At 45.7% G+C, this 26,253-nt stretch overlaps 2 protein-coding genes across 2 annotated transcripts in view; both read left to right on the plus strand.

Annotated features, from left to right (window-relative positions):
• LOC119386793 (prodigiosin synthesizing transferase PigC) overlaps positions 1–26,253 on the plus strand; it is a 283,713-nt gene that overhangs the window by 91,916 nt on the left and 165,544 nt on the right. The gene's annotated exons all lie outside the window — the stretch shown is intronic.
• The window catches only part of LOC119386794 (putative phosphoenolpyruvate synthase), a 109,608-nt gene that overhangs the window by 74,258 nt on the left and 9,097 nt on the right, over positions 1–26,253 (plus strand). Inside the window, exons 23-30 of the mRNA XM_037654066.2 lie at positions 5,971–6,056; positions 9,629–9,691; positions 11,435–11,527; positions 15,259–15,318; positions 16,576–16,667; positions 21,845–21,908; positions 23,069–23,232; positions 24,188–24,266. Of these exons, the coding sequence (XP_037509994.2) occupies positions 5,971–6,056; positions 9,629–9,691; positions 11,435–11,527; positions 15,259–15,318; positions 16,576–16,667; positions 21,845–21,908; positions 23,069–23,232; positions 24,188–24,266 (701 nt within the window). The remainder of the gene's footprint in view (positions 1–5,970; positions 6,057–9,628; positions 9,692–11,434; positions 11,528–15,258; positions 15,319–16,575; positions 16,668–21,844; positions 21,909–23,068; positions 23,233–24,187; positions 24,267–26,253) is intronic.

Genomic DNA, 26,253 nt, shown 5'->3' on the forward strand with positions numbered 1-26,253 from the left:
TTGCATTAGTGATGTGGCGACACAGTGCGCACAGACTTACGCAGCCTCCGTCTCGTCATTGATTAGCCCGGCGTGACACAGCTACCTGCTGCAACACGTTTCCGATTAAAGACAGCGCCACGCAGTTCCGTCGGAGGCTTACGTCACCACCGCTGGCTATATAACCCAAGCTACCAAGCTTGGTTTCATGTTTGTTTCTCTAACCTTTCGAAGCGCAGCATCGGCATGCTTGCCTTGCTGCTGCTACTGCGTTAATAAACATCGTTTCGTTTTATGTTGGGATCCGTCCTTCACCGACTCGGCATCCCACATCTGGTGACCCGGACCTTCGAATACGCAACCGGCGCTGCACCGCTGCCACCGAGCTCCGCAGCCATGTTCCAGCCTGCTGAAGCCTGGCAGCCACAGTTCGACCCGCCTCTGCCACCGTTCCGGACATACAACCTCGAGTCCTGGTTTGAGGAGTTCGCGGCGGCGTTGGAGCTTAACGGCATCTGGCTGCAGGCATTCATGTTTGAGGTACTAGAGTACCACCTTCCGCGTGACCTCAAACGCAGCCTCACCTAATTCGCGTGGCGCCCTCGCCCTTACGATGACCTGCGGGACGCCGTGCTCGAGTTTTACGGCATCGCACCCGCCGCAGCAGCCGTGCCCGCATCCCACATCTGGTGACCCGGAAAACGAACAAACCGCACCGCCATGACCCGGACCTTGGAATGACCTTCCAGAAGATTCCACGGGACCTTCACGCCGAGTCAACCGACCTCCCACACGCCTATCACGATGGCGCTGCGACCGGATGAAATCACGGCGCACTGCATCTTGCTGCCGCCGGAGTTTCCCGAATTCTGGCCGCAATGTCCAGCCATCTGGCTCATCAAGATGGAGGCTGGTTTCTCCCTGCGTAACATCGTCTCGCAGCAGGACAAGTACGCCATCACGGTAGCTATGCTTCCTCCTGCTCTGCGACGCGTTATGCCTCCTCTTGGGCCGCAGGCATACGACCAACTTCGAGGGTTCGTGCTAGCCCCACCGCAACCGGCAGCAAACGTGCCCGCACCCGCCGCAGCAGCCGTGCCCGCACCCGCCGCAGCAGACGAGCCCTCGGCACCCGCCGCAGCGGACGAGCCCTCGGCACCCGCCGCAGCAGACGAGCCCTCGGCACCCGCCGCAGCAGACGAGCCCTCGGCACCCGCCGCAGCAGACGAGCCCTCGGCACCCGCGACGGCGGACGAGCCCCCGGCACCCGCGACGGTAGACGAGCCCCCGGCACCCGCGACGGTAGACGAGCCCCCGGCACCCGCGACGGCAGCACAAGGCCACACCTGGCACCCTGTCGGTGCCCGTCATCTCGACGGGCGGCAGTATGGTGTCCTCTGTGCCCGTCGCGCCCGCACCAGTCAAAGAGAGCGTGCAGATTGTGGTGAGCAAGGTTCCGCAGACTCCGGCAGGGACTCCCCAGCAGCGCATACAGGTTTTGCCGGCGCACGATGGCAGCGTCGTACTGCACCCTCACGGCAGCACCCTGTCATCCATGACTGCGCCGGCACCCTCCCCGGTACTGGTGGCCACGACGGTCCCGCCTTCGTCGACGAGCGCGCCCGGTGCGACCTCTCTCTCGCGGACCCACTCGGCCCTCCTGGAGCGTCTCTCCGCAGCGCCGCCCGTCAGCGGAACGGCTCGCAGAATCCACGCGGTTTCTCCATCAGTCCTCTGCGCTGCTCTCAGCCCCGACCCCCCGAAAAAAAAATTCAGCACCCGTGCTCCTGTCCCATCGCCGTGGGCTTTTCAACCAGCTCCCTGAGCTATAGACCCTCAGGGCTCTGCACTCCGCGGGGGGGGTGATGTGGCGACACAGTGCGCACAGACTTACGCAGCCTCCGTCTCGTCATTGATTAGCCCGGTGTGACACAGCTACCTGCTGCAACACGTTTCCGATAAAAGACAGCGCCACGCAGTTCCGTCGGAGGCTTACGTCACCACCGCTGGCTATATAACCCAAGCTACCAAGCTTGGTTTCATGTTTGTTTCTCTAACCTTTCGAAGCGGAGCATCGGCATGCTTGCCTTGCTGCTGCTACTGCGTTAATAAACATCGTTTCGTTTTATGTTGGGATCCGTCCTTCACCGACTCGGCATCCCAGAGTGATATGTGACAGGGGTTCGCAAATAATAATCGAACAATGTTTCAGCAGGGATATAGACACCAAGTCTAGACTCATTGAAGAAGTATTTTTAAGGAGAAAATTACGTTTTTCACTTCATATGGATCAGTGGTCTTAAGAAATAGAGAACAGGAAGGGTTGCTTGTTGTGGTCGTGTCTGGTTGTGATGCATGAGAGTTATTTACAACTAAATTATTGTTCATTGTTGTGTAGTAACTGTTGAAGCATTCAGCAATAATAGAAGGGTCACTCAAAATTGTGTCATTTACCAACATTCCACATACACCGCTTGTGTTGGACTTGTTTAGGACGGTATTTATCATTTTAATGTAGGTTTTTATTCGCCGTGAGCTTGTTTACTTCTGCCGTGAAAATAATTTAGCTTCGAAATCTTGATTAGACGTTCAAGTTTTTTTCATGTACGTCCCGTATTTGTTTTCTAAACTGACATTGTCAGGTTTTCGCTTTAATTTCTCATACATGTTATCCTTGTGATTTATTGACTTTGAAATGCTAGTTGTTAGCCACGGTTTTCGCTTGATGCTTCTTTTCGGTACCACTGAAGCACGTTCCCGTAATTTTTACAGGTATTAAATATCTTCATAAACTGCTCATATGTATTGTAAGTAGTAACTGCTGAATATACAAAGTGCCAAATTTCCTTCATCAGGGCATTAAAAATGATGTCGTGACTCTATGCAATTCGCATCTGTGGAGTATGTTACTGGCTGCTGGATAGAATAGTTGCGAAGACAGGTAGATGATCATAAATGTCAGATAATAACGTTCCACTAGAGAACTTCATCTCTCATATGTTTGTAATTATGTGATCGAATGTGCTCTGTCTTAAGCTAGCTATGCGTGTTGGCAATTTCATTAACTGTTGGAATCCGTAACTTCTTAGCAAGTCATAAATGTCGGTTAGAATAATGTCAATGTTGATATCATCTAATAAAATAGTTTGAGTGTTCTTGTTATTATTGCTATCAAGATACTGATGTAATTCAGCTAAAATTAATTTTTATTGTTCTGCGGGCACCCGTAAACCACACCTACTAATGTTCGTTTAGTTTGATGAGATGCAAGGCTTTTGGCTGCTTTATCCCGAGGTACTTCGATAACAAGTACTCGCACCATGTGGATTTAAAAGCTACATGTATGTCAATTCTGTGTATTACGTCGTTTCTTACGTGAAGAGCTACACGGCCATGCACAGTTTCGTTACTTTTGGTACTTGACAAGCTTCGTCTACAAGTGAACTCTAGGTGATAGTCGGGGAGTGGGGTGTTTAACACAGGTTTTCAGGCAACCAGGTTCCCGATAAAGCAATGAAGTGAAACGTGTGGTGTAGCATCGCGCAAACACCGACGAATCCATCGTAATGTTTCTGTAGACACCTTATGTTCAGATGTAGTAATGATAAATCCGATAAATTAGATAAGTGGTTACTAAATGCTCGTGGTTCTAGAAGCTGAAACGCCACCTTGGCAGTTTTTGTTTTCGTCTGTTGCTGAAGCTTCACGTTATGTGATGACGTGTATGTCATCTGGTGATGTGATCTTGTGGACTGGGCCGGTTGTGGTTTCTCTGGCTTTTATGACACATTGGTCCGTCCGCTGGAACTGTCATTGCTTGCTTTTCTACAACTTCAGCGCTTCAGAGAGCAGTGTCTTGTTTTGCGGACTTAGGTGGTCGTTAAAGAACACCTGGTTGGAATCTTTTCTTTTGCCGAGATCTTTCGCAGTCAGTCGAGCTTTCTCAGCTGTGTTCTGCAAATTGTTCTTTTTGCCTGTCGAGACAAACTGAACAATTATATTATTTGCTCTCGGGTTATTAGCAGTGGGCACACTGTGAACGCCATCAATGCCTGCAAAGGCAATAGGACATTGTACTTTTGAGCCGATGTCAACTACCATTTGCACAAATTTTTCGCCTGTAGCGTTTGGTAGCCGCGTATGTCAACGTTGTTCAAGCGTGAATACTGTTCCAATTTCGCTATATCTATTGCGAGGTAAGCATCCAATTCTATTCCTCATTTTCTTTCTTCAGAGCGTTGCGCTCAGATAGAACAGCACTTCCTTCAGCTTTAATGCTGCCGTACACGTTGCTCAAAAACGGGAGGTTGTTTTCTATTTCACGAATTTCCTGTTTCTAAGATGGTACTTTTTTTCTCGCCGAGAGTTTCGAGTTCGACATTTAACGGCATAGTGAATACCAGTAGAGCGATCCAGAGTAAGTATTCTTCAGCTGAGTAGCAATATAACAATATGAAGAATGCGTACCTGTAATGCGACAAAATGAAGTTTGAGTTGTGTCTGCCCATTTGGATTGCTCAAGTGGTGACGGCGTCACTGTGTTTCCTCTTTAAGTATGCACTGACAACACGTGACGTTCCTGGAATCTTGATATGCAACAGGGCATGTAGCAGGTAGAGTGTACTAGAACGGGGGAGTCCTTGGTTTTATTTTCTCTCCTAAAACTGGCTTGAGTTGCTACGTATTTCTGCAAAAAGCAACGCAAAATGTTAAGTCGAGCTTTGAGTCTCGTATTCACAAAAACCTCGGAGGCCATAATTTACGTTTCTGTTGAATGCCGTGCGGTGACGCTGCAGATCATTACTCTCACTGTCGAATTTTTTCCATTTCACTTCACCTTTCATGTTACTTTGCGTACCAACACCAGCTTACCAGCAACGACGAAGAACGCTCAATGTATAGCGCTCTTAGTCGTTGATATCCTGCATTGGAGCAGTGCACTTTTCTTGTCAGGCACTAATTAAAGGGACCCTTTTAAACTGTTCCAAGTAATCATAGAACTGCGTCACTATCGGAGTTTATTGCCTCCCGAATCGATTGCCGAAAAATATTTCACTTCACCTTTCACGTTACTTTGCGTACCAACACGTATGTAGCAACTGAAGCCACTTTTAAGAAACAGAGGAAAACCCATACAGCTTTAGCAAGTAACACTAAAAATAAAAACTCGCTGCAGCTGCGATTAAAACCCGGGTATTTTGGGTGGGAAGCGGGCGTTAGCACTGCGCCACTTTGGTGGAGCTGCGCGCAACTCCTAATCGACGACACATTGCGGGCTACCGAGAGCAGCGCCACAAGCGGCTTGACCCTGTTTGGGCTTCAGTTTTCGAAGCTCGTTCCGAGCGCTCCCATGTTATAGTACACTCTAGTAGCAGAGATATGCAGCAGGTAGGTGCAGCCACGAACAGTGCTTGTCAACCTCGTTTCGTTGCGGTGGCTGCAGCTTGAGGTGAATTTGGGCAGATGTGAATGGCACTGTGAAATGCGACAAAAGGACTTTTGAGCTGTTTCTGTCGTTTCGGCGGGAGCTGGGCTATGCGGATTGCTCAAATTCATGCATTACCTAAATTTTTTAGCTAAAATTTCTGTTTTGTTATCATTGTTGAGGCACAATATAAAAGCTTCCCAATATTGACGGGCTTAAGAATAATACTTTGGGCGTATTTCAAAAAAAAAATCCGGCATTTCGTCAATGCGAGTTCACCAAACTAACGTTGAATATTTATTCCGCGAATGTTTGTCTACCGCGGGAGAGCTTAACTTAGGTTTTGTAACAAGGTCAGAATAAAAACCATTGGCGGTCTAGCCGCAAACCTAACCTCTATAAATCTAAGATAAAAGATCTTGCTTACTTTGAATCAAAAGAACACAAATATGATAAATGTAATCACGTACTTTTTATCGACGCTCAATATCGGCCGATTCTTCCTTTTAGTAAACACAAATGAGTAAGGACACGCCTTTAATATATTTCATTTTCCTTTCTTCCAGCGCTTGACGCCGAAGTGTTCAGTGAGTTGTCTCAGATTTTGAGAGGCGCCGAGGTGGAGAGTGCTACTGTGCCTCGAATGATACAGGTGAGCCCATAAATACCGTAAAATATGTGCAAAAGCTTATCATTTCGGCTCAAGTCGGAAACCTTTACCTTAAGCCTACTCCTCTCAATATATAACGCTCTCAGTCGTTGATATCCTGCATTGGAGAAGTGTACTTTTCTTGTCGGGCAATTTTAATTAAAGGGACCGTCTAAAAGTATTCCTAGTAATCATCGAATGGCGTCACTATCGGAGTTTATTGCCTCCCGAATCAATTGCCGAAAAATATTTTCGAATCCGACTAGGGCGAGTGCAGTTACATGGATTTGTCGTGCTCTTTAAGAGCTTTCTTGCTCCTTTCTTCCCAACGCGTGCGCTGAAAGCTACACAGCAAGAACGGGGCGGGGGGGGGGCGGGGGTTATGAAAAGGGGGCAAGAAGCTACGTGAGCGCGTCGTGACCTTGAGGACTTTCCTTCAACGCGTCGTCTCCTTTTCGGTGGGCTCGTAAGTGCGCAAGTGCGGTTCTATTCGGTGTGATTTTTGCACTTTTGAGCGCGGCACAAGTACGTGGCAGCAACCACTGGAAGCCGCGGTAACTACCAGCACAGAGATGTTCAAATCAGCCAATGGCCGCGTCTCTTCGCCGGTTTCATAGTAGCGACAGTCTATCCCTAAGTTTCCTGAGGGAAGTGTGAGCAATTTCTAGCTTTCTTTGAAGCGGAGTTGCAGGTACCTCGCCACGTGCAGTGCTTTAATATTTCGCTCACATCTTCACAAGCGCGTCGGCTACCGATCGAGAGCGTTTTTAGCCACCTTCAGAAAACATTGCAGGGCCCACAGTACTGTCTCTATCGCCGCGCCACTGTGGTCCAGTGGTTATGGCGCTCGACTGTTTTCCGAAGGTCGCGGGATCGAATCCCGGCCGCGGTGGCTGCATTTTCGATGGAGGCGAAAATGTTTGACGCCCGTGTAGTTAGGTGCGCGTTAAAGAACCCCAGGTGGTAGAAATTTCCGGAGCCCTCCACTATGGCGCCCCTTGTAATTATATCCTGGTTTTGGGACGTTAAGCCTCAGATATTATTATTATTATTATTATTATTATTATTATTATTATTATTATTATTATTATTATTATTATTATTATTATTATTATTATTATTAGTATTAGTATTAGTATTATTATTATTGTTATTATAATTATTATACTGTTGCTGTCAGAAGAGCTTATTAGAAAAGGAACCATTTTATCGTAGATCAAACGTAATGTGTACAAATAATAATTCCGACTGGTCGACCGTCATCCACCCATGCGGATTTCAGCAAAACTGATTTACTGTGCTCAGTGACCATGTGCTCTGAGCTGTATGATTACGCCACGCACCGCGATCTCCTAGACCACTGCTCCTTTGAGATTCCAGAGCCAAAACCCAAGAAACGAGACGGCCCGGGGTCAAGACATTGCAACCCAGGATAAAGTGCGAAGCTTTGTTTCTGAAAAACCTTTTTTAGTTAGTCGCCGCGCTATACGTCTTCTATTACTCTCCTCTAAGCGCCATACCTCTTCTACTGAAAATTATATTCTGTGACTGTTTTATGGCGATAACACCAAGCGTCATTATGTTTTCGAAGGAGCACACGGGAATTCGCCCCCAGCCAACTTGATATTGTCTGATTAAATGTTATGAAGCCTGACAAAATATAAACACACCTTTGCAAATGAGGTAATGATTCATGTTAAGGTTTGTATGGAATACATATGGTGCCATAGCATAAGCTTAGTTGTTATAAGGACCGATTCCCTGTCTGAATAATTCAAGAACATGAAATGAATGAGTTTATGGAATAAGTTGCCTTTTTTGCGAACAGCTGGGATCGTTTTGGCCCCTTGCAGAGCAGGTCTGAACCACACCTCTTGCTACGTGGCCTCTGTGATCTGCTTCGGCAGCGCACCGTCGTGCTGCCAGTGTTGAATACGGCGGCTACGCATAGGGAAGCGCAGCTCAACTGTTCGAGTGCGCTTAAGTTAACTCACTAAAGGGACACTAAAGGCAAAGAACATTTTATGTCAGAGCGAAAGGTCAATGGTTGAGAACGTCTAAAACGTCAACGTTATCAACAGTAGTGCTCTACTAATCGAGAAATTAAGGTAAATGTAGGACACGATATGCGCCACTTGTCGTCATCGGGGAAGGAGCCCGATGATGACAAGAGCCCCGAGTACAATTAATCACTAGTACTCAAACTACTTCTAATAAAAAATAACATCCGTGAATTACAAGACGTAATGAAATGGTGCTGGTGCGTTTCTCTTTGATTAGTGGAAAAAAGAACTTGGCATTACCGTGGCGAACGGCGCGGGTGATTCAAAAACTTCCATTTTTGCCAGGATGCACTCCGCTCACGCGGTTGCGTCTCAGTGGTAATTTCTCCTAGCGCAGGCGCATTCTCGTGGCGGTTTTTGTGAACCGTCCCTCTCTGCACCACAAAGCCGAAGGATTCGTCAGGTTCCTTCTGCACGAATACACGGAGGGGATTCTCCGACGTTCGACATGGATCACACAAGTGAACGCTGCGCACACAGATTAAACATTGGTTGATCGTGTCGCATTTCGGAAGCACGGTGCACCAGCGGCCTAAACAGAGGCTCACCAAACGGCGCCAGCACAAATACACACAGGCACATGGCGCGCCTGTATAGCCGCACTGACGGCCCGATCACATGCCTCTTGTGTCCGTCTATCAAGCGCTTCCGCGGAGAACATCGCCATACAATGCAAGCAGCAGGGGCCAGCAAAACAACCATAACATGAAGTATTCTTCCGTGCATTTTCGGTGGGGGTTGCAACGTTGCCAGATTAAGGATGGTGCTGGGGTATCGCCTGTGAAAAGCAGCGTTGGGGAGTGCCTACGTCAGGAGTCCTTTAGAGGCGGGTGGTTTGAATTGCGCTAACAGTATGCGGACCACTAAAGCGGGGTTTTCTTTCAAACTAACCATTTCCTTCGTTCCAAACAAGCACTGCGGGGTTTCTGGAATGGTATTTTAAAAGTCCAAGCCAAGTTGTATTTTGCGTTTAGTGTCCCTTCAACTGAATGAGTTAGTTGAAAGAGCAGACTGTTTTCTTGTAGTAATGTACCATCGGTTGCACGTACCCAGAAGAGCAGTCTTCTTTCACATAAAGTCTAGCCAAGTGAACCGAAATTTATCCAAACGCTCGGGGCTAACGCAATTAACGGCACTTGAATAGTACATTAACGTCGCCTTAAGGTTTTTTTCTAAACAAACTTGCCAAAGAATGAATAACTTCCAACTTCATAGTTGCATACAGCTCTCGCATATTAGAGTACAAAGTACCCTACTTCACCTAAATATTTCTCTTGTTCATTAGGGATGCTTTTCCACCTTGTATGTGCACGGCAACTTTATCTTTGGAGTTTTGCTCATGTCCTCATTGAGCGTGTTCTTCCCTAGTGTGCAATATCATAGTTATGCCAGGTAAAAGAAATGTGTGCTGTAAGGACTCATTATGAATCGACATTGTGCTTAATGTGTCAGTAAGGTATCGTGCGTGGCTGAACATTTCTGATGTTCACGTGGATTACGCTCTTGCTGCAGGAACTAGGGCGTGTGCTGCGGGAGTCCACTGACAAAGAGAAATTCCTCAACATGACAACAGAGGTGACTTGTTTTTATAGAGAAAAAGCGAGTTTAATAAAGTTGTAGTAAGAAATGTGTATCTTGATGAACAACTATGCACTAATGACAGGGCGAAGTAGAGTTCTGGTTACGGTGGAGCATTACATTTTCAGTGTCAACTTAACACCTACTTCGTACAAGAAAACATATTCATTGAAAAGTGTGTATTTAAAAAAATCAGATAACTGAACTTCTCGAAAATGCACATGGGATGTAACACAGGTTGTATCGGTGCGCTCCGGATTAGTTAAGATCACCTGGAGTTCTTGAACCCTTAGGTGAAGTACTAGACAATTACCCTAATGAGCGTCGCAGCAGCGGTATGAAATCGCACCCATGACTTCATATGCATCAGAGAAACGCCACAGCCAGTTAGAAACCGCGTAAAAAAGGCGATCCCCCTCTACAAGAAGCCAGCGGTTGTTGATTGGAGTGGAATTTGAACGAGAAAATGATAAAATTAGGAATAATATAAACACAAAGGAATTTGAGAAATTAGAGACCACGCAGCGTGTGACGGAGCGAAAGGTGATAGGCGTGACACCAAGAGATAGGAAGAGAGCAGATTGGCTGTGCGAAACAAAAATAGTACCTAATATGTTAGGTACACCACCGCTTTATCGCCAGATTTGACATTCACCAGGTGTGAGTGCTGAAGTTACTCAACATATTTCAATGTCCACTACATGCATATATCATCAATAAACTTGTGTACGTCAAAAAAAACAAAAACAAAATCTGAGAACTGATTTGTCTTAGCTACACTTTTTAGTAGGACACCGAGCCTAAAGTTACCATCCCAATATTACTTCTGAGGTTAGAATTTTAGTAAAGTATCACATTATTATTTTCAAATTTTGCATTCTACACGATTGTCCACCTAAGCCGAAGACCGCACACCCATTGAGTTATTGTAAAGGCAGAGTGCAAATATTGGAGCAGAAAGCATGTAAGCGAAAGGTATATAAATAGGCTCTCACTGAAGAATAATGTTGCTTCAACATAACGCGAATCAAATTACTGCGAAATCGATTACGTTTTCATGTTCTCGCTCAGCATGGTTGAAGTACGGTGCAACACACAACCTAAGTACTAGTACTCGCACAAACACATCCTGACGTGGGCAGTAGACACAGATTTTCATGCACTGGAACCAAAGGTCAACGATATTAAAATGCACTAAATTTACCTGAAGTACTATAAGCACTTGAAGTACTACGCACTATAACGGAGACAGAAAACAAGAGCGCCGCTGTCCCTATAAACGTCATGAAAATTGCGCAACAAACCATACGCGCAATGACTCATGACACGGCGGTTTCCATGAAAGACCGTATGTCTTAGCTTACTATATATATAGCTCCAAAGCTTAGGTTATTTTTGGGTAACACTCTCGTCCAGAAATTAAAAGAAAATCATGTGGATTAGAAGTTGTAAAAAATTAGGTTTCGTAGATTTTTTCATTCTACTTTGCTGGTCGCGCGTCAACCGTGCCATTGATATTCATGGCACTGACAATCGATTGAACCCCAGTGAAGAGCGAAGGTGCAAGTCGGTTGCTATCTCCTTCGCTTTTCGCTGGTCGCAACATCTTTAATAAATTGACATTATATAAATATAGCGTATCCACGTGAAATGTAAGGGTTATCTAAAATCCGCAATGTTTTACGTCTGGGGTTGTATTCGAATGGTGATAACGAAACTCTATTTTTCTCCTTGTAACAGGAGGCATGTCAATGGCTGTCAACTGTCGAAAATGAATGCGGAAAGAAGTACCGGGAGTTCATCAAGAAGCATGGTCATCGGACTGTTAAAGAGGTCTTTCGACTTACGTCCATTTGAGTTTCTTACTGTAACACGATGGACTTCAGCTTATGCTTAACACAAGCTGAACTTCGTTGCGCGTTGCCTGGTTATTTCGTATGTAATTTTATGATTGAAAAAAAAGCGCTACATCAAATAATCAAACAGGCAGGCAGTAAAGGTGCCACACCACTGACATTGTGAACGGCGCCAACCTTTTTCCAACATAACTTCGTTAGGTGTTCTAGTGCACACATTGGGACACCTGACTAAGTCTCAATGCTCCATGTAATGATAAGTGAAAGTTGAGAGCAGTGCATCGCTTTGGAAAAATAGTTATGGCCTTGTGTTCTGATGAATAACGATGGTGAATTCATTTTTGTAGACAACTGTAGCTGCTCTGACACCCGGGATCGTCACACTGTAAATTGGTCATGAAACGTGTTAAGGCGAACACTCTACAAAGTAACTCCTGAGGTTAAATGTCTGGCGTTGAAGAATACTAGTACGACCAATGATTGAATATTATAAGATGTTTTGAGGCCCACATGTTAGCACGTATTTAGCATGTATCTTCTCCTTCTGATGCGCCCGTACGTCGGCTAAAAATCTGAAGCTCACGCAAGCTCACTCAAGAAATATATTTTGCGCTTAGAGTACACTCGGGCTCAGACTCACCAAAACATTCCTCAGCCAGACCCACTTGGACTCAGACTCACAAATATTTTTCTCAGCCGGACTCATTGGAACACAGACTCACGGTTTGAGCTGAGTTGAGTGAGTATGAGTGATACGACTCATGAGTGAGTTCGCCGACCTTTGAATGCACGTTATATAAGAGAATTATGCCTTGTCATCCAGTGTATTGCCTTGCCGCTTTTCTTTTGTCGATTCCTGTTCTGAATGCGCGAAATATAGGTGTACTTTCCTCACATCAAAGCATGCCACTTTTATAAATAATGCCTTGTCATTTCATGATCATCATGTAGAAAAATATTGTACGTTCTCTTCGAAACTTATGTTTGTTTACACTCCTGTAAGAACCCTCATGTGATTGAGAGTATCAATAAGCAAACAACAAAAACACCTTAAAGTTATTTGGCGCGAAGACTTGTCTTCTGGCCTAATAACTTTAAGCAAGAGGCACAAGCCAACCACGACAGGATGGCGGAGATAAATGGAAAAAACATTCACTTTATATTACGTCATCATTAGGTGGATAGGAACATGCGTGGTATAGTTTAAATAGAAGATACTTCAAAACAATGCCCCCACCTCCCCGAAGGAAATCGTGAGGAAATGCGAATGCATTTCTCGCGCCGAGAGAGGGTACCGTTGCCGTCAGACATTCACCTTCACCGACCTCTGCCATCGCCTTGAGAGGCGCCCAGCCAGCGAACGGTCGAGAGTGAGGCGCGAGCGGACAGGAGAGTGGGGCGCCAGCGTTCTCGGCTCGGCGTTGGCGTTTAACAGCGGCGTCTCGAGCACACATTTCCGGATGTTCTTGAGAGGCGCCCAGCCAGCGAACGGTCGAGAGTGAGGCGCGAGCGGACGGGAGAGTGGGGCGCAGGGAGGAGAGACAGCGAACGGCGAGAGAAGGAGCGGCGAAGCACTGAACCTACCCTCTCCTACACTCTCTCGCACCACATGATCCGGTTGCTAGGGGCGAGGATAAGCGCGCGCGCCCGCAGCTGTTGGTATGGGAGAGGGCGCCGCGGACAACGCCGGATGCCTGACATAGCCCGACTAAGAAATGCATTCGCATTTAAAAGCATAACTCGCACAGGTTTGAAAACGAAGAAGTATATAGTTCACTCATAACCGTTAATTATTACAGGAATTGCATATGTTAGTACATCGATAGATTTTATAACGACATTGGTTTCAAATATAAAGGTCTGCTTGTATAGGCAATTACGTGTGTTTTGCGCTTATAGAGCGAGTATATAGTCTGCAGAATTACATTACCGGCTGTGGTAGAAGAAAAGTAAAGTTTGAGTCGACATATTGCGAGATCGATCCAAAGGAAGAGGATGTGACGTGATGACACTATGAAAACAATAACACTGACGTAATCACCAAGGTGTTCATTTGATTGTAGATGGATACAAAAACTCAGTTTTCAGCTTTTATGAGAGGCAGTTATTAAAGGTATGAAGGAGGCTAAATTAGAAAGCTCCGTAATGAGATAAAGGGAATTGGGCTAAGAAGTGCGTTCTAAAACACACCCTGCAAAACCGCTTGAAAAAAGTGGCCGCGTATCTGCGTACTTCACTGCAAATGTCGTCTAAAGACGATAGAAGAGGCTCTGCGTGAGATATGGACGCCATCTGGCAATACGTCGGGACACATGAGTGCTGTGTTGCGGGCTGGTAGTCCCGGCGCAGCAGCAGGCGAAGACCGGCGGTGACCAACGCGACCGGCGGGGACGCCAGCCAGCCCGAACACGCGGTTTGGCGCGATGCGCTGAAGCAGAAGAAACGTCCGCACTCAACGAGTACTCTCCACACACTCTTTTATTTACACGTCGCCTGCATAAAGCAGGAATGCCAGAGCGGCACCCCATGGCATTCGTACAGTGCAATACAGAACCGAAACCGAAACACAACAATAAGCTCGTGCAGAGGGCACGGAGGAAGGCAAGTTTCAGCGCAGTCGCATTTTCAGCGCAGCTTAAGAAACTAGGGTCTTTAGAATTACGTATGTATGCATTTTCTATTAAAGGAACCCACCACCTAATACTTACCTAGTGATGTTGCGCTTCAGATATGCGTGATATTTACTTTTTGATCGACAACGTTCACAAGTATGAACAGCCGTACCAGTTCAAGATGGCTGGCCCTTGGGCAAGTGGTTCAACTTTGGCCGAGTGGCTGAATCGAGTGACGTGCCGACAAACAGAAAGACAGACCAAAATTTCTCCGTTTAAGTATCCGAAGAAAGACTATCGTCTTTAAAAGAGATAAAAAAATCGAGGCACACCACTACACATAAGCTACCACGCGGAGCAACAGCAGTACAAACGAGAGCCGAGTCCCATTCCTGACGATAATTGCAGCACATCTTTGTGAGCTTCATATCGATTTCATGCATGAGCTGTAAAGGACGTAATTTTATTGTCTGGTGTTTCACAGAGTTGATTGATTCTGTTCAGCGTCACGACGAGAGATAACTGGGAAACGCGGAGCATTCTAGCAGGCAGTGCCGGAACCTTCCTTTGCCAATGTCGCTTTATTTCAACACCCAGCGCTAAAACACCGACATTCTTGAGTCGTGCAGGTGAAAAGCCACAGGAAGCTTGAGAGACGTCCAGAGTGCGTTCAAACGCAGGCATCGGCAAGTGGGAGCGTTCGGTTAGCCTACACACAAATGAAGTTCCTGAAGTGGCTCGGCCCATGAATGGCTCGGTCCACATCCTTGTCGAAGTAGGCGATGTGAGGCATTAATAGGCCTAATGCGTTCCTTCCTCAAAAGCGACCTTCCAGTTAAAGTTATTGAAGACATGACGATAGATTGTTGCAGGCTACGATCCCTTGGAGACACGTCCATTAGGTGTGACTTACTGGCAGTCGTACAAGTGGCGCACGCAAGGAAGGAGAAACATTGAACTGGACATTGCGTTGCGGTAAAAACTTCGACGAATAATGAAATACGGGAAAATATGCACTGAACAGCAGTACGTAAAATAAACAAAATGTGCTTTAGCAGGACTGTCGTTCACGTGTTTTTAATATTTTTCTTCCCAGTTCGATGTGTACATCAAGCCCTGGGCTCTGGATCCTACGTCGCTGGTAAAGTCTCTGAAGGTAAAGATCAGCGTGAGAAAATATTTGGTAACGTAAAAGAACTCCTGAATTCAACTGAGCTACGCAAAGCAGATGTAAAACTTAGGGCTATATTTAATATAAGACACGAGGTGATATATGCACTTATTTTGAAGGCATGCCTAAGTTCAAGTTTATTGACGTTCTTGCACGAATGTAACATGATTAGTGGCGGTTATTTGATCTGCAGATTGCATAGCTAGGAAAGTGTCAAGGGAACATCGTGATGGGATCACGTGTATTATAGGCAGGTTGCTCTGTTAAGTACAAATAAAACTACAAAAAATACTAAAGAGAAGCTAGGGAAACCAAAAAATCACGATAGAAGTACTGCATGACTCTATAGGGTAGTTAGTGTGAGCTGGAAACATATGGGAGTGAAAAAGTTTCAATGCAGGCATCATTAAATTATTGAAACTAGATGAAACCGAAGAACGAACTACTCTGCAAAACGTTGCAGCTATCTAAGGAAAGTAAATAAGATCCTTTTAAAAACAGTAAAAATATGCCACGTCGTGAAATAGTGGTAGCGCGGGATTTACACATATAGAGTAACGCAAAAGTGGAGAGACAAAATAATATTACATGAAAAAATTATGGCGCAGTTATAAATTTGTGAACTGTTCACATAACTTAGGAGAATAATTCTTGTAGAGGCGTAGAAAGACATGCAACGATGATGACGATTTTATTTCCTATGTTATATCGCTAAGCATATCAAGTCTTACTAACATGCCCTCTTTGGGCATGTTAGTAAGACATGATAGAAACTATGAGCGAACAAGATGAAGACAGAGGAGAGGTTTGTTTCAAGCGTCTGTTCTGTGCTCGATTTGTGGGCGCTTAGCTTCTATCAAAGGGTAAAACTGAAAAAAAAAAGACGAGGCAGAGAAAATGGCAGTTAATTTTTCATAGTTCGTGTGAACACCTCCGGGAAATGAAGTGTCAGGGTAAAGTCTCAAAGTAACGAGAGTAGTGAGCTGGTGAAAACATGCATACAGATGCGCACGCCATGAACACGCGATACTCGTGCGTGGGGACGTTTAAAGGCCACCTAGAGCGCCTTTATCCTATAAATTTCGGGCTTCATGATTGCACCTTCGAAAATACGTGCGCACGCTTGTCAATGTCAGAAGTGTTTCAGGCAACGCAATTTAGAAAATTAAGCCACGAATTGTCTCACGATTTTCAGGATAGTCATAACCACCTTTGTGACGACTACCTGCTTCCTCGTTTTAGGCTGCCGCAGCGGCTCCTGTAGTTGAGCAGAAATCATCGTCTCCTCCGTGGGATACCTCCAAGGTGCCATTCAAGCTGTCGACATTTCAAAGGCGAGTACGGAATTTACACTAATGAGCCTATAAGTAGGTTGGCGAAGTGCCTACTTATATGAACACGAATGAAGTCCGCTATAAATGTAGCGTATTTTCATTTAAAAGAGGAGAGGGCCTCAAAATAAGGTTTAATCTCGATTCTCGATGTATGCACGAAACAGCTTGGAGAACCTTATAGAATATTCATTTTGACAGTGAGTACACCAAGTTGTACTTACTCTCAAGGAATGGAGCAGACCACGAACTAGAGACCACCTTGCACGTCAAAAAAGATAAAATAATTTCAAGAAATGCATCTTGTAATGGTGGAGCAACAGTTGATCATAGGTCGGTAAAAAAATTGGAACTAAGTTAGACTCACTCAAGAAATATATTTTGCTCTGAGGGCTCACTCGGACTCAGACTCCCCAAAATTTTCCTTAATCTGACTCACTCGCACTCAGACTCACTAAACTTCTTTCTCATCCGGACTCACTCAGACTCAAACTCATCAACATATTACACAGCCGGACTCATTCAGACTGAGACTCACGACTTCACCCGAGTCTGAGTGAGTCTGAGTGAATAGGATCATGAGTCTGTTAGGGTAAAATTACCTTTTTCGGTCAGGTGTCAATTCCCCTTAACGCCAATATTTCACATAATCAGTGTTCTGCGATACGTCTTTTGATGTTGTACATTGAAATACGAGTTATCATTACATATCATATACCATCATTTTCTATCCAGTAAAGATGTTTTTATGAAATACGCGACTCACACAAGATATTTTTATTAAGAACTTCCCATTAAAGAGTTTGCGAGGGGAGGTCATAGCACCCCTTCCCCTAACTCACGCCTCTGATCAATAAATATTGAGGTGGTGCATAAATGTTAGTGTGGTGAGATATGTATGAATAGACTTGAGTTTAAACGTAAGCCGATATAAGGCTGACAGTAACGCTGAAGGTGAGTACATAGGACCATAAATCGGCAAGAAAGGTGGAGCTCACGAGGAATCACTCAAGAAATATCTCTTGCGCTTAGGGCTCACTCGGACTGAAGCTCACCAATATTTTCTTCAACCGGACTCACTCGGACTCAAACTCACCAAAATATTACTCACCTGGACTCACTCAGACTCAGATTCACGGCCAGATCTGAGTCTGAGTGAGTCGGCGCATGAGTGAGTTTGCCCCCTATGCTGAGAATGGGCCTCAAGCTAAGTTTAACTTTCCGATATAAATATCGCATATTTTGGGAAGTTCGCCAGTGCAGTAAAAGTGCGCTACGTATATTTGGATGCACGTGTCGATAAAGGTAAACCAATGGGCATCGAACGAAACACAGCAGAAGCGCTGACTGAAAGTTATGGTTCCTTGCTCTGGAGCCGTATAAGAGAGAAAAAAAAAGGCGGAGCGGGGAAGCACCAACACGTAATAAGGAAGTCTACGGCACAGTAGAAGACGAGTAGTCAAGGCGCTGCCAAACAAATTTTTTGCGGTATTAATTATAGCACCACTCCATGCGAAAAGTGACCTGTTTGTACCGGCCTCGTGTCGTCGTGGCCGTGGTGGTCCGTTCAAGCGCGGTATAATATCAGTGCGCCCCGAGCACTCCATGGTGGGGCGTCGAAAGAAAGTATTGGAGAGAGGGCGCCGTCTTACCGCTAGTGTCCTTGGAGAGAGGATGAACACTCAGGAAGGCGAGAGATAGGGAATGAGCAGGCGCGCAGGTAGAGGTTGTGGGTGGGTAGGTAAGGGGGTAGCGTGCCGCTCAACAAGTGTTGTATGCGTTACCTGAAAAAAGTAACCAAATACGTTACTTGTTACGCTAACAAAAAAAGTCACAGTTTCGCCGCAAGGGCGAAAAATGAAAGCGATAGCAAGAAAAGCGGCCCGTGATGGACGCGCTGCTACGCTGCAGAAACATGTGCCCCCCCGGCAGCAACTACTACGCGAGTAGACAGCGGAAGGGCAAGATTCTCTCTGCGCAAATATTAGAAAAAGCGAGCGAGCTGGCCGACGACTTTTAAATGCGCCCGTTGCGCTCCTCGCGCCATCTCGGTGGTAATGAAGAAACGCTTATAAGCGCCGGCCGTCTCTGAGTACTGCGGTAAACGGTTTCTATATAACGCTCGCCGTGAGCTACCTGAATCACCTGCGTTTTCTGGCGCAGTTGTTAGCGCCACGCGCTGCGGAGCGAGAGGTCGCTGGTTCAATTCCGCGCTTCGGAAGCATTTTTATGAATTGTTTTCCTTTGGGACATATATATATATATATATATATATATATATATATATATATATATATATATATATATATATATATATATATACACTTATACGGTGCATGACACCGGCGACGGCGACGGCAAAAACCAGCCGAGACTGTCCATATAATTGCTATCACAATAAACGGAACGTGTTACTGCCCTGCGTTACCGATAAAAAATGTAACGGACGTTACTTCTGCCGTTACTCCATAATCAGAAATTTTAGTCATTGTATCTTTGCTGCAGGCACCCACAATAACAATTTTATAAAGCCCAAATTACTGATTTAACGAGAATACTTGGCACAAATGTGCCGTCCTTGGCAATACTCTATATATTGTGCTGAAGTAGCCTGTACATTTATATTTGATGGCTTCTAACTCTGTGGCACATGGTAAATCCATTTTTCTCAATGTAACAATAAATATAAGACGATCAATGTCACCATCAATGCTCTCCGCAAAGAAAACATCGCTGAACAAACTTGCACTAATTATAACGGCGTGCTTCTACTAACAAAATTAATGCGCAACTTGTAGCAACAAAAATGCTTAAATGGCATAAATCCGGCAAAAGGTATTTGCGCGCATTTGTTTTCAATTTAATCTCTCTAAATACGGCAAAAAATTGCGACTGTGTATGTGAAGCTGTTCAGGGTCAGCCTCGCTTCCTCATAAATTCAAAAGCTTTCAAGCTAATCGCAGCTGAAGATAGCAAGAAGCAAAACTAACTTTGGAAACAAAGTTTATAAGAAGTGTCAAAATATTGCACGAACAACCTCCTAATGTAACTGCAACTTTCTGAATGTAAGAAGCAGCTGCATTTCAGAGCTGTCATCGGACAGCTTGCCCCGTTTCTTGGTGAATAACTCCGCACCTACGCTAAATAGGCGCTCGACGGGCACGCTTTGTGGTACTCCTGTATTCACTTTCAGAAAAAGCTGGTGAACGCGCAGGTTTTCCTTGAACCCACTTAGCACGATGTAATGATGCACTAAAGGTACCGAGACAATCGTTCATCTACAGTTGGCGATGTTGTTGAGAATGCATTTCCGAAGTCATCGTTGAGCTATACCCCGAGTCTTGATCTCCGCAAGCCAAGAAAATCTCGACAGCTGGCTTTTGACGGTTACGACGACCGCATTTCACTTCGATTCATCGACGATCGACGGCAACTTGGACCTCGACAGCACGGTAGGCGAAACTAACAGATCCATTAAAAAATTTCGAAAATTTGCTCACAAATGCAATCTCCGCCGGCAACAAAGGACCCCGCGCGTGGTCGCTTTGTCAACGGTGGGCGGGCCGACAGCAGATCACCACTGCGACGAAATAACATCGGGGAGAGCTATGCGAAAGTATCTCCTACGAGACGACGAAAAAAGTTTGTGCAGAGTTCTTGAGATCATTGGAATAAAAAGTAACCAGTACTGTCACACCTCGCGTTACCGAAAAATCTTAACGTAAGTACGTTACCCGTTACAGTTCCGAAATATTAACGAGTCCGTTACTAAGTTACTGAAAAAAAGTAACGCTTTACCTGTAACGCCGTTACTTGTAACGCGTTACCGCCAACGCTGCTCTCAACCCTGATGAACTCGGCATGGGGACGTCAAAGTGTCAAAAGGCAGTGTCCTCCGCGTTGCGCAGATCATTATAAAATGCTATGCGCTCCCTATCTTGCAGATAATAGTCAGCGGTGCTAAGGAACTAGGACTCTTCAGTAGCAGGGTTGCCAGATCGGAAAGACAAAAATAGCCAAGAAATTGAAAAACTAGCCAAAAAAGTAGCCAACTTGAGCCAAGGGCAGTAAAGGTAGTCAAAAGTAACCACGCGTGGTTGAACACAACTGCGAAACCGTTAATGGGGATGGCAATTGTCGGGCGGATTCCAAGAGCAGACGTATTGGCCCCCCGAAGCGCACCCCCAAAGCACGGACAATTTCGAGTTGGTCCTTTTAGCGCGCCACCGAACGCCGGTTGTGGTCCAAAGACCGAGTCAGAGCCGAGAGTCGATAACACAGCGAAATATATTCTCAGTTAAGGCAGTACAAACATTAGAAACACATGCACATTCGGCTGGTACCAGTTACAACTTCACAATATAGCTCAGATGGTGTTAACACAACGTTGACTAAACGAACAGATCACGCATTGCAAATGCAATCTCATGCATTACAACTTATTCAAGAAAAATTAAAGTCCGGAATGTTCAACAGCGTATCCAATCGCAATTCTTGGACGGTACTTGAATGCTTTATTGACGCTCGCTTGTGACAGAGGCTTTCCGATGAAAATACAAATAAGTGCAGCAGGAGCCCTCTCTTATAATAATTGCTTACATTAAAGCACATGTTGTTCACTTTAGCAATGAAAATGTATTCAATGCATTGCCAAGCTCTACGACACTGTTTTTATGGTTCTCGAAACTCTTATTTTTATTTAGAGCAACGATCCGAAAATATCCAAAATTTCGTGTCAGTACTCCTTTAAAGTAGCGTTCAGCAATAGGCGGTCTGTAAAATGAAGCCCCGTGCAACAATCCCCCCCCCCCCCCCCCCCCCCCCCCGAGTCTCAGCCTCGTATTCGAAAGTATTTTCTTTTGTGCAATTCGGATGCCAAACTCAATTTTCCGGAAACACGCCTTGGTCACCATGTTTGGACACCGCATGCATACTCGAACGCCAGCGGCTGCGACGTCACAGGACATTCATAACTTGGTTCTAATGAAGGAAACAAGAAAGTAGCCAAAAAGTAGCCAAGACGTTTTTTCTGCCACCACCAACCTAAAAAAATAGCCAAATTGGCGCAAAGTAGCCAAACCTCGCAACCCTGTTCAGTAGAGCGTTTCGCTCTACTAAAAGCCATAATTTCACTGATATTGCACTAATATATCCAGCTGCACACTGACTTGTTATTGCAGGACGTTGTTGAAGCTGGTGGCACCTAAGGCGCGAGCTGCTGTGGAAGCGCGCGAAGCGGCAAAGGTATGTTTTCTAACATCGTAATGAGAGTGATGCTGTGATTGAAAGTTCTTCATGTGTGCTTCAATTCGCTCAACTTTCAATTATAGCACAGCTCGACAACCGCTAAGCACCTCAGTGGGGTGTCATTGTATTAGTCAAATGTGAAGAAAATAACAAGATTCGACCAGAAAGAATTACATGCGTATATGTAAACCACGAAAGAAAAGGAAATAGACGACTTTTGTAGACTTACGTAACTTACTAGGGCAAGCTGCTGTGGCGTTCGCTCGTTTCAAGGGACCACATGCAAGCTGAGAGTGCGCGAGTTTTCCGACTCATGAGTGAGCTTGCCGGCCTATGCATCGAGCCCATATTTTTGGATTTCCGCACAGACTCACCATCAGAGACTTGTAGCTAGTAAAAGTGGAATAGTCTGCCGGAGCACGGGCACCAGCAATAGGAGTACGGGCAACAGCAATAGTTCAAAAGGTCCACTTCTGCACCGACTGAGGACCATCTTGATGGGCTGACAGGACACATCGCTCCTAGCACAGGAAGAAGTTTTATGACTCACTGATTGAATAGAAACACTTCAAAAGTGCTTGACAGCGTCTTAGATAATCGATGTAGGTGGGTCCTGTCATCACTCACTTTTGTGGCTCATTGCACCTCAATACCAATCCAAAAAGCCATTCTGAATGTTGATAATAAGGCCTAGAGACTGTCGTGCTCCTGAAACTTTTCAGCAACAACCTTTGCTTAGAGACGGCTGAGAATGCGTCTGATTTCATATGATGTAAAATATCATGCCTGCGGTTTTATACAGAGTAAGTAACTGACTTGAGAAGCGCTGTATTACCTTTGTACTTATTATGCTTTTATCTCTATAAAGAATACCTGTGTTGCTAGAAAGCCCTAATCACACTTTCTATCCACATCCGTAAGCCACGCCAGGGAATGAAAAACGATATTTCTACTTTGAACCTTAGATTTATACTTTCAACGCGCGTGCATGTTCTTACGTGAATATCTAGTATTTCTGTATAAGCGATAAGCTATAAGTGGCACCGAGAGTGTCTGATGCAGAATGTGCCTGCACTGAGGGATACTGATGAAGTTACCGTTTGTTATGTTCCGTGGCGTTGGATATTTGGTAATGTTTTGATATTTCCACTTTGCAGTCGTCAGCAGTCCGCGTTGTCCACCAACTACGACTGCTGTGCCATCAGCTGTCACAGCGCATGGTGCAAGAGTGTAGACTGCCTTCACCTGAGCTGCTGTTCTTCCTGACCTACGAAGAGATTGGCGTCCTTCTCAGGACAAGATCGCCGGAGCTTGTTCTCAAGTGAGGAATGGAGATAACACAACATTTTCCTACCTTTTAAATGAGAGAAAGATCAAATTTCGTTTAGCACATAACATGACTTTTTTCACGTAGCATTTATTCGTTTACCCAGGATGGTCTTTTTAATACAGATGTAGAGAATATTGCATACATCATGTGCGCTACCACATTCTACAGAAAACTGCGGTCACCTCTTGCATATACTGTCATCGTTGGACGTGTTGCTCAAGGTTCCGTACAAAACAGGCTACCCTCACACCTTAGTCTGTTCACACAGACGCCCGGCCAGCTTGTATTCCAGCAAACTTTTTGCTGAAGTAAAATATTAATGGTGATTACTAATATGACTCTGTGGTAGTTAAGCATGACAGTACACTTGCTTTAAGCAGTAATTATAGTATTATTAATAATGATAACACACAGGGTCCGATCGTCATGGCATGTGGTACGGAAAGCAGTAGCGATCATAAATAATTGAAATTGCCTTGTAAAGTGATGATTCCATCGAAATGTGCACCGTCTTATTTTCCCGATAGCTTAGAAATCGGGAAAGACTATGAAAACGTGAGTCACAATCTACTGTAATTCTAGACAAGCTGTTCAAGAGCAAACGTATACCTATATAATTGTATTACACATGCTTTGCCACAATTTTAATTAAATGAGAACATCAGGCTACCTAATAGCAGAGTTTTGTGATAAGGAGTTGCGAGAGATCCAGTTTTCGATGTACGGAACACTATCCCCGAGCTAGTTATTGTAACGGGCGTGCGAACATTCCTCGATCAAAGGGGACACTGTTTCGACTTCAGTTGGTGCCTGCAAATGTGAAAAAGGGCGTACACCAGTCGATTCTTGTTGTACGTAACTTAAAATTATTGAGTAGCAAATATTAGATCTCTCAAGTGGGCTTTTCAATGCTTTCCTTATTAACGCTGCGCCTCTGGTTTCGAAGGGCTCAGCGGCGCCAGAAAATTCACGCGGAAGCCGACAAGTGCCAGTATGCATCCATCTTTGTGGGCATACCGAAGCCGGTGAGTTGTCTTTTTCAATTCCGCGCCAGAATGGCTGACAATGTGGCAATGAAACTTGATTCCTTATTTAGTCTGTTTGCAAGATCAGCGGCGTCAATAAAATTTATGGTAGGAAGTGTAGTAGGAGCTCAGGTTGAATTGCCGCCAAATGAGCGCCGTGGAATCGTGTACTGAAACGCTGTGCATTGTTTTTACTGTCCCGAATGTGTCGGAGAGTGTGCCACAGTGTTGGTGATAAAATAGAAAAGAAAACGGCGATAAAATATAAAAAAACACTAATAGGAGAGCACGGACTCACATACGATTTTGCCACCAGTTTTGGCCCCGCTTCTCGTAAGGCCCTCTTTCAAGAAAGGGAAGGGGTTGCGGTTATTTGGATCCATCTGCCCTCTTCCTTAAATATAGGCCGTGAAGGGTCTGCTGCCCACTGCCTATAAAAAAAAAGAACGTAACCACGTTACTCTAAACGAGTTATTTGTGTCTTCATGCTGTTCTAAAGCGAAGAAGACATTTGGCTCTTTGGAAATAATTTATTTGCGTTGGCGTACGAAAGTATGCCGTTGTACTATCGCTTTCTTCTCGACGTATCAATAGAAAAAGTAGCAGATCCGGAACACGATTCATAATCACAACTCCGTTGAAAGCTAAGATTGCTTAATCGCGCAATCTCACTTGCACACGTATAAACCGCATCGCATAGATTGAAAAAAAGCATGTTGATTACGTATGAAGCGTTTGAACGGACGCTTAACAAATGCGTATTGAGCGTAAGCCGTATTTACACGACCCGTATTTGAACTTTCTTGCGGACAGATCATTCTTCTTTTAACAGCGGAGCTGTTAAAGCCGGCCGTTTTCTGTTCAACGAGAAAAAAAAAAAAACTCGGCGCCTCGAATATGTCACCACGCGTTGCCTAGCAACCAGGTGCACAGCTGTGCGCCTGCTTCGCTAGCCGATACACTGCTCCGCCTTCAGCCCGCCTGCCTGGGCACCGCGCACCACTGCTCGGTCGCGGTCAGGCGTGACGCTACGGCCAGCTGCGCATACGCTCCTTCGTTCTGTATAAAGCCGACGCATGGCGGCAGCGCGCGGTGGCGCCATACGATACGCAGGCATGGGGAGACCGAGGATGTTCGCGCTGCTAATGAGGAAGCCGCTTACCGGGAATCGCGGTGCGCTGCCAAGCAGTCTGTTGGACTCGACTGGTTTAAAGTAGCCCACGACGTAATACGGCTGAAACGGCGAGAAGGGACTGTGCTGGACTGGACTGGAACTTGGAATCCCTTGGCATTACTTCATATACCATGGCATCACTTCATATTGCCAGGACCAGCAAGAAACCGATGAGCTCCGCTGTGCCTTTAGCCTCGCGCAATTGGTGCAAGCTACGCCTGGCTTTTTTTGTAGCGTTAGCTACACTTGCCTAGCCGAAGCCGATTTCGCGTGGATGGTCATGAGCCGTGCTGCACATGCGCGAGGATCAGTGATGTCACACAGCTGGGTCACGGCATCTCACGCGCTCTCCGAGATCGCCGCGCGCAGCTCGCCGCTGCTGGTCTGCGCGTTCTGGAGGAGTGACGTCGTAGGCCCGGCAGACACGCTGGCGCCGGCGCGCGCGGACTCCGCCACCGCTGCGCGCGGCTCGCCGCTGCTGGTCTGCGCCGCATTCGAGAGGAGTGACGTCGTAGCCATAGACACAGCGGCACCGGCGTGCGCGCAGCTATTCGCTTTTGCTGCGCAGTCGCCGTCTGACACTGCATTGGGGCCGCTTGATAGCGCCTCTGACTGGCGTTTGCAGGTGGGTAAGGCCATGGAGAAGGAGAGCGCAAATGCTGCTCGACGGCGCAGAAGAGCGGAGAAGCTTATCTCATTGGATCCCGAAGTAATTGCTTGGCAATTAGAGGTTCAGCGTACGAAGAATGAACAGAAGAAGGCTAATAATCTTAGACAATCTGGAAAGCTGAGAATTATCAGCTGAACCTTTGT

Source organism: Rhipicephalus sanguineus, chromosome 3, assembly GCF_013339695.2.
Source record: "Rhipicephalus sanguineus isolate Rsan-2018 chromosome 3, BIME_Rsan_1.4, whole genome shotgun sequence".
NCBI lineage: Eukaryota > Metazoa > Arthropoda > Arachnida > Ixodida > Ixodidae > Rhipicephalus > Rhipicephalus sanguineus.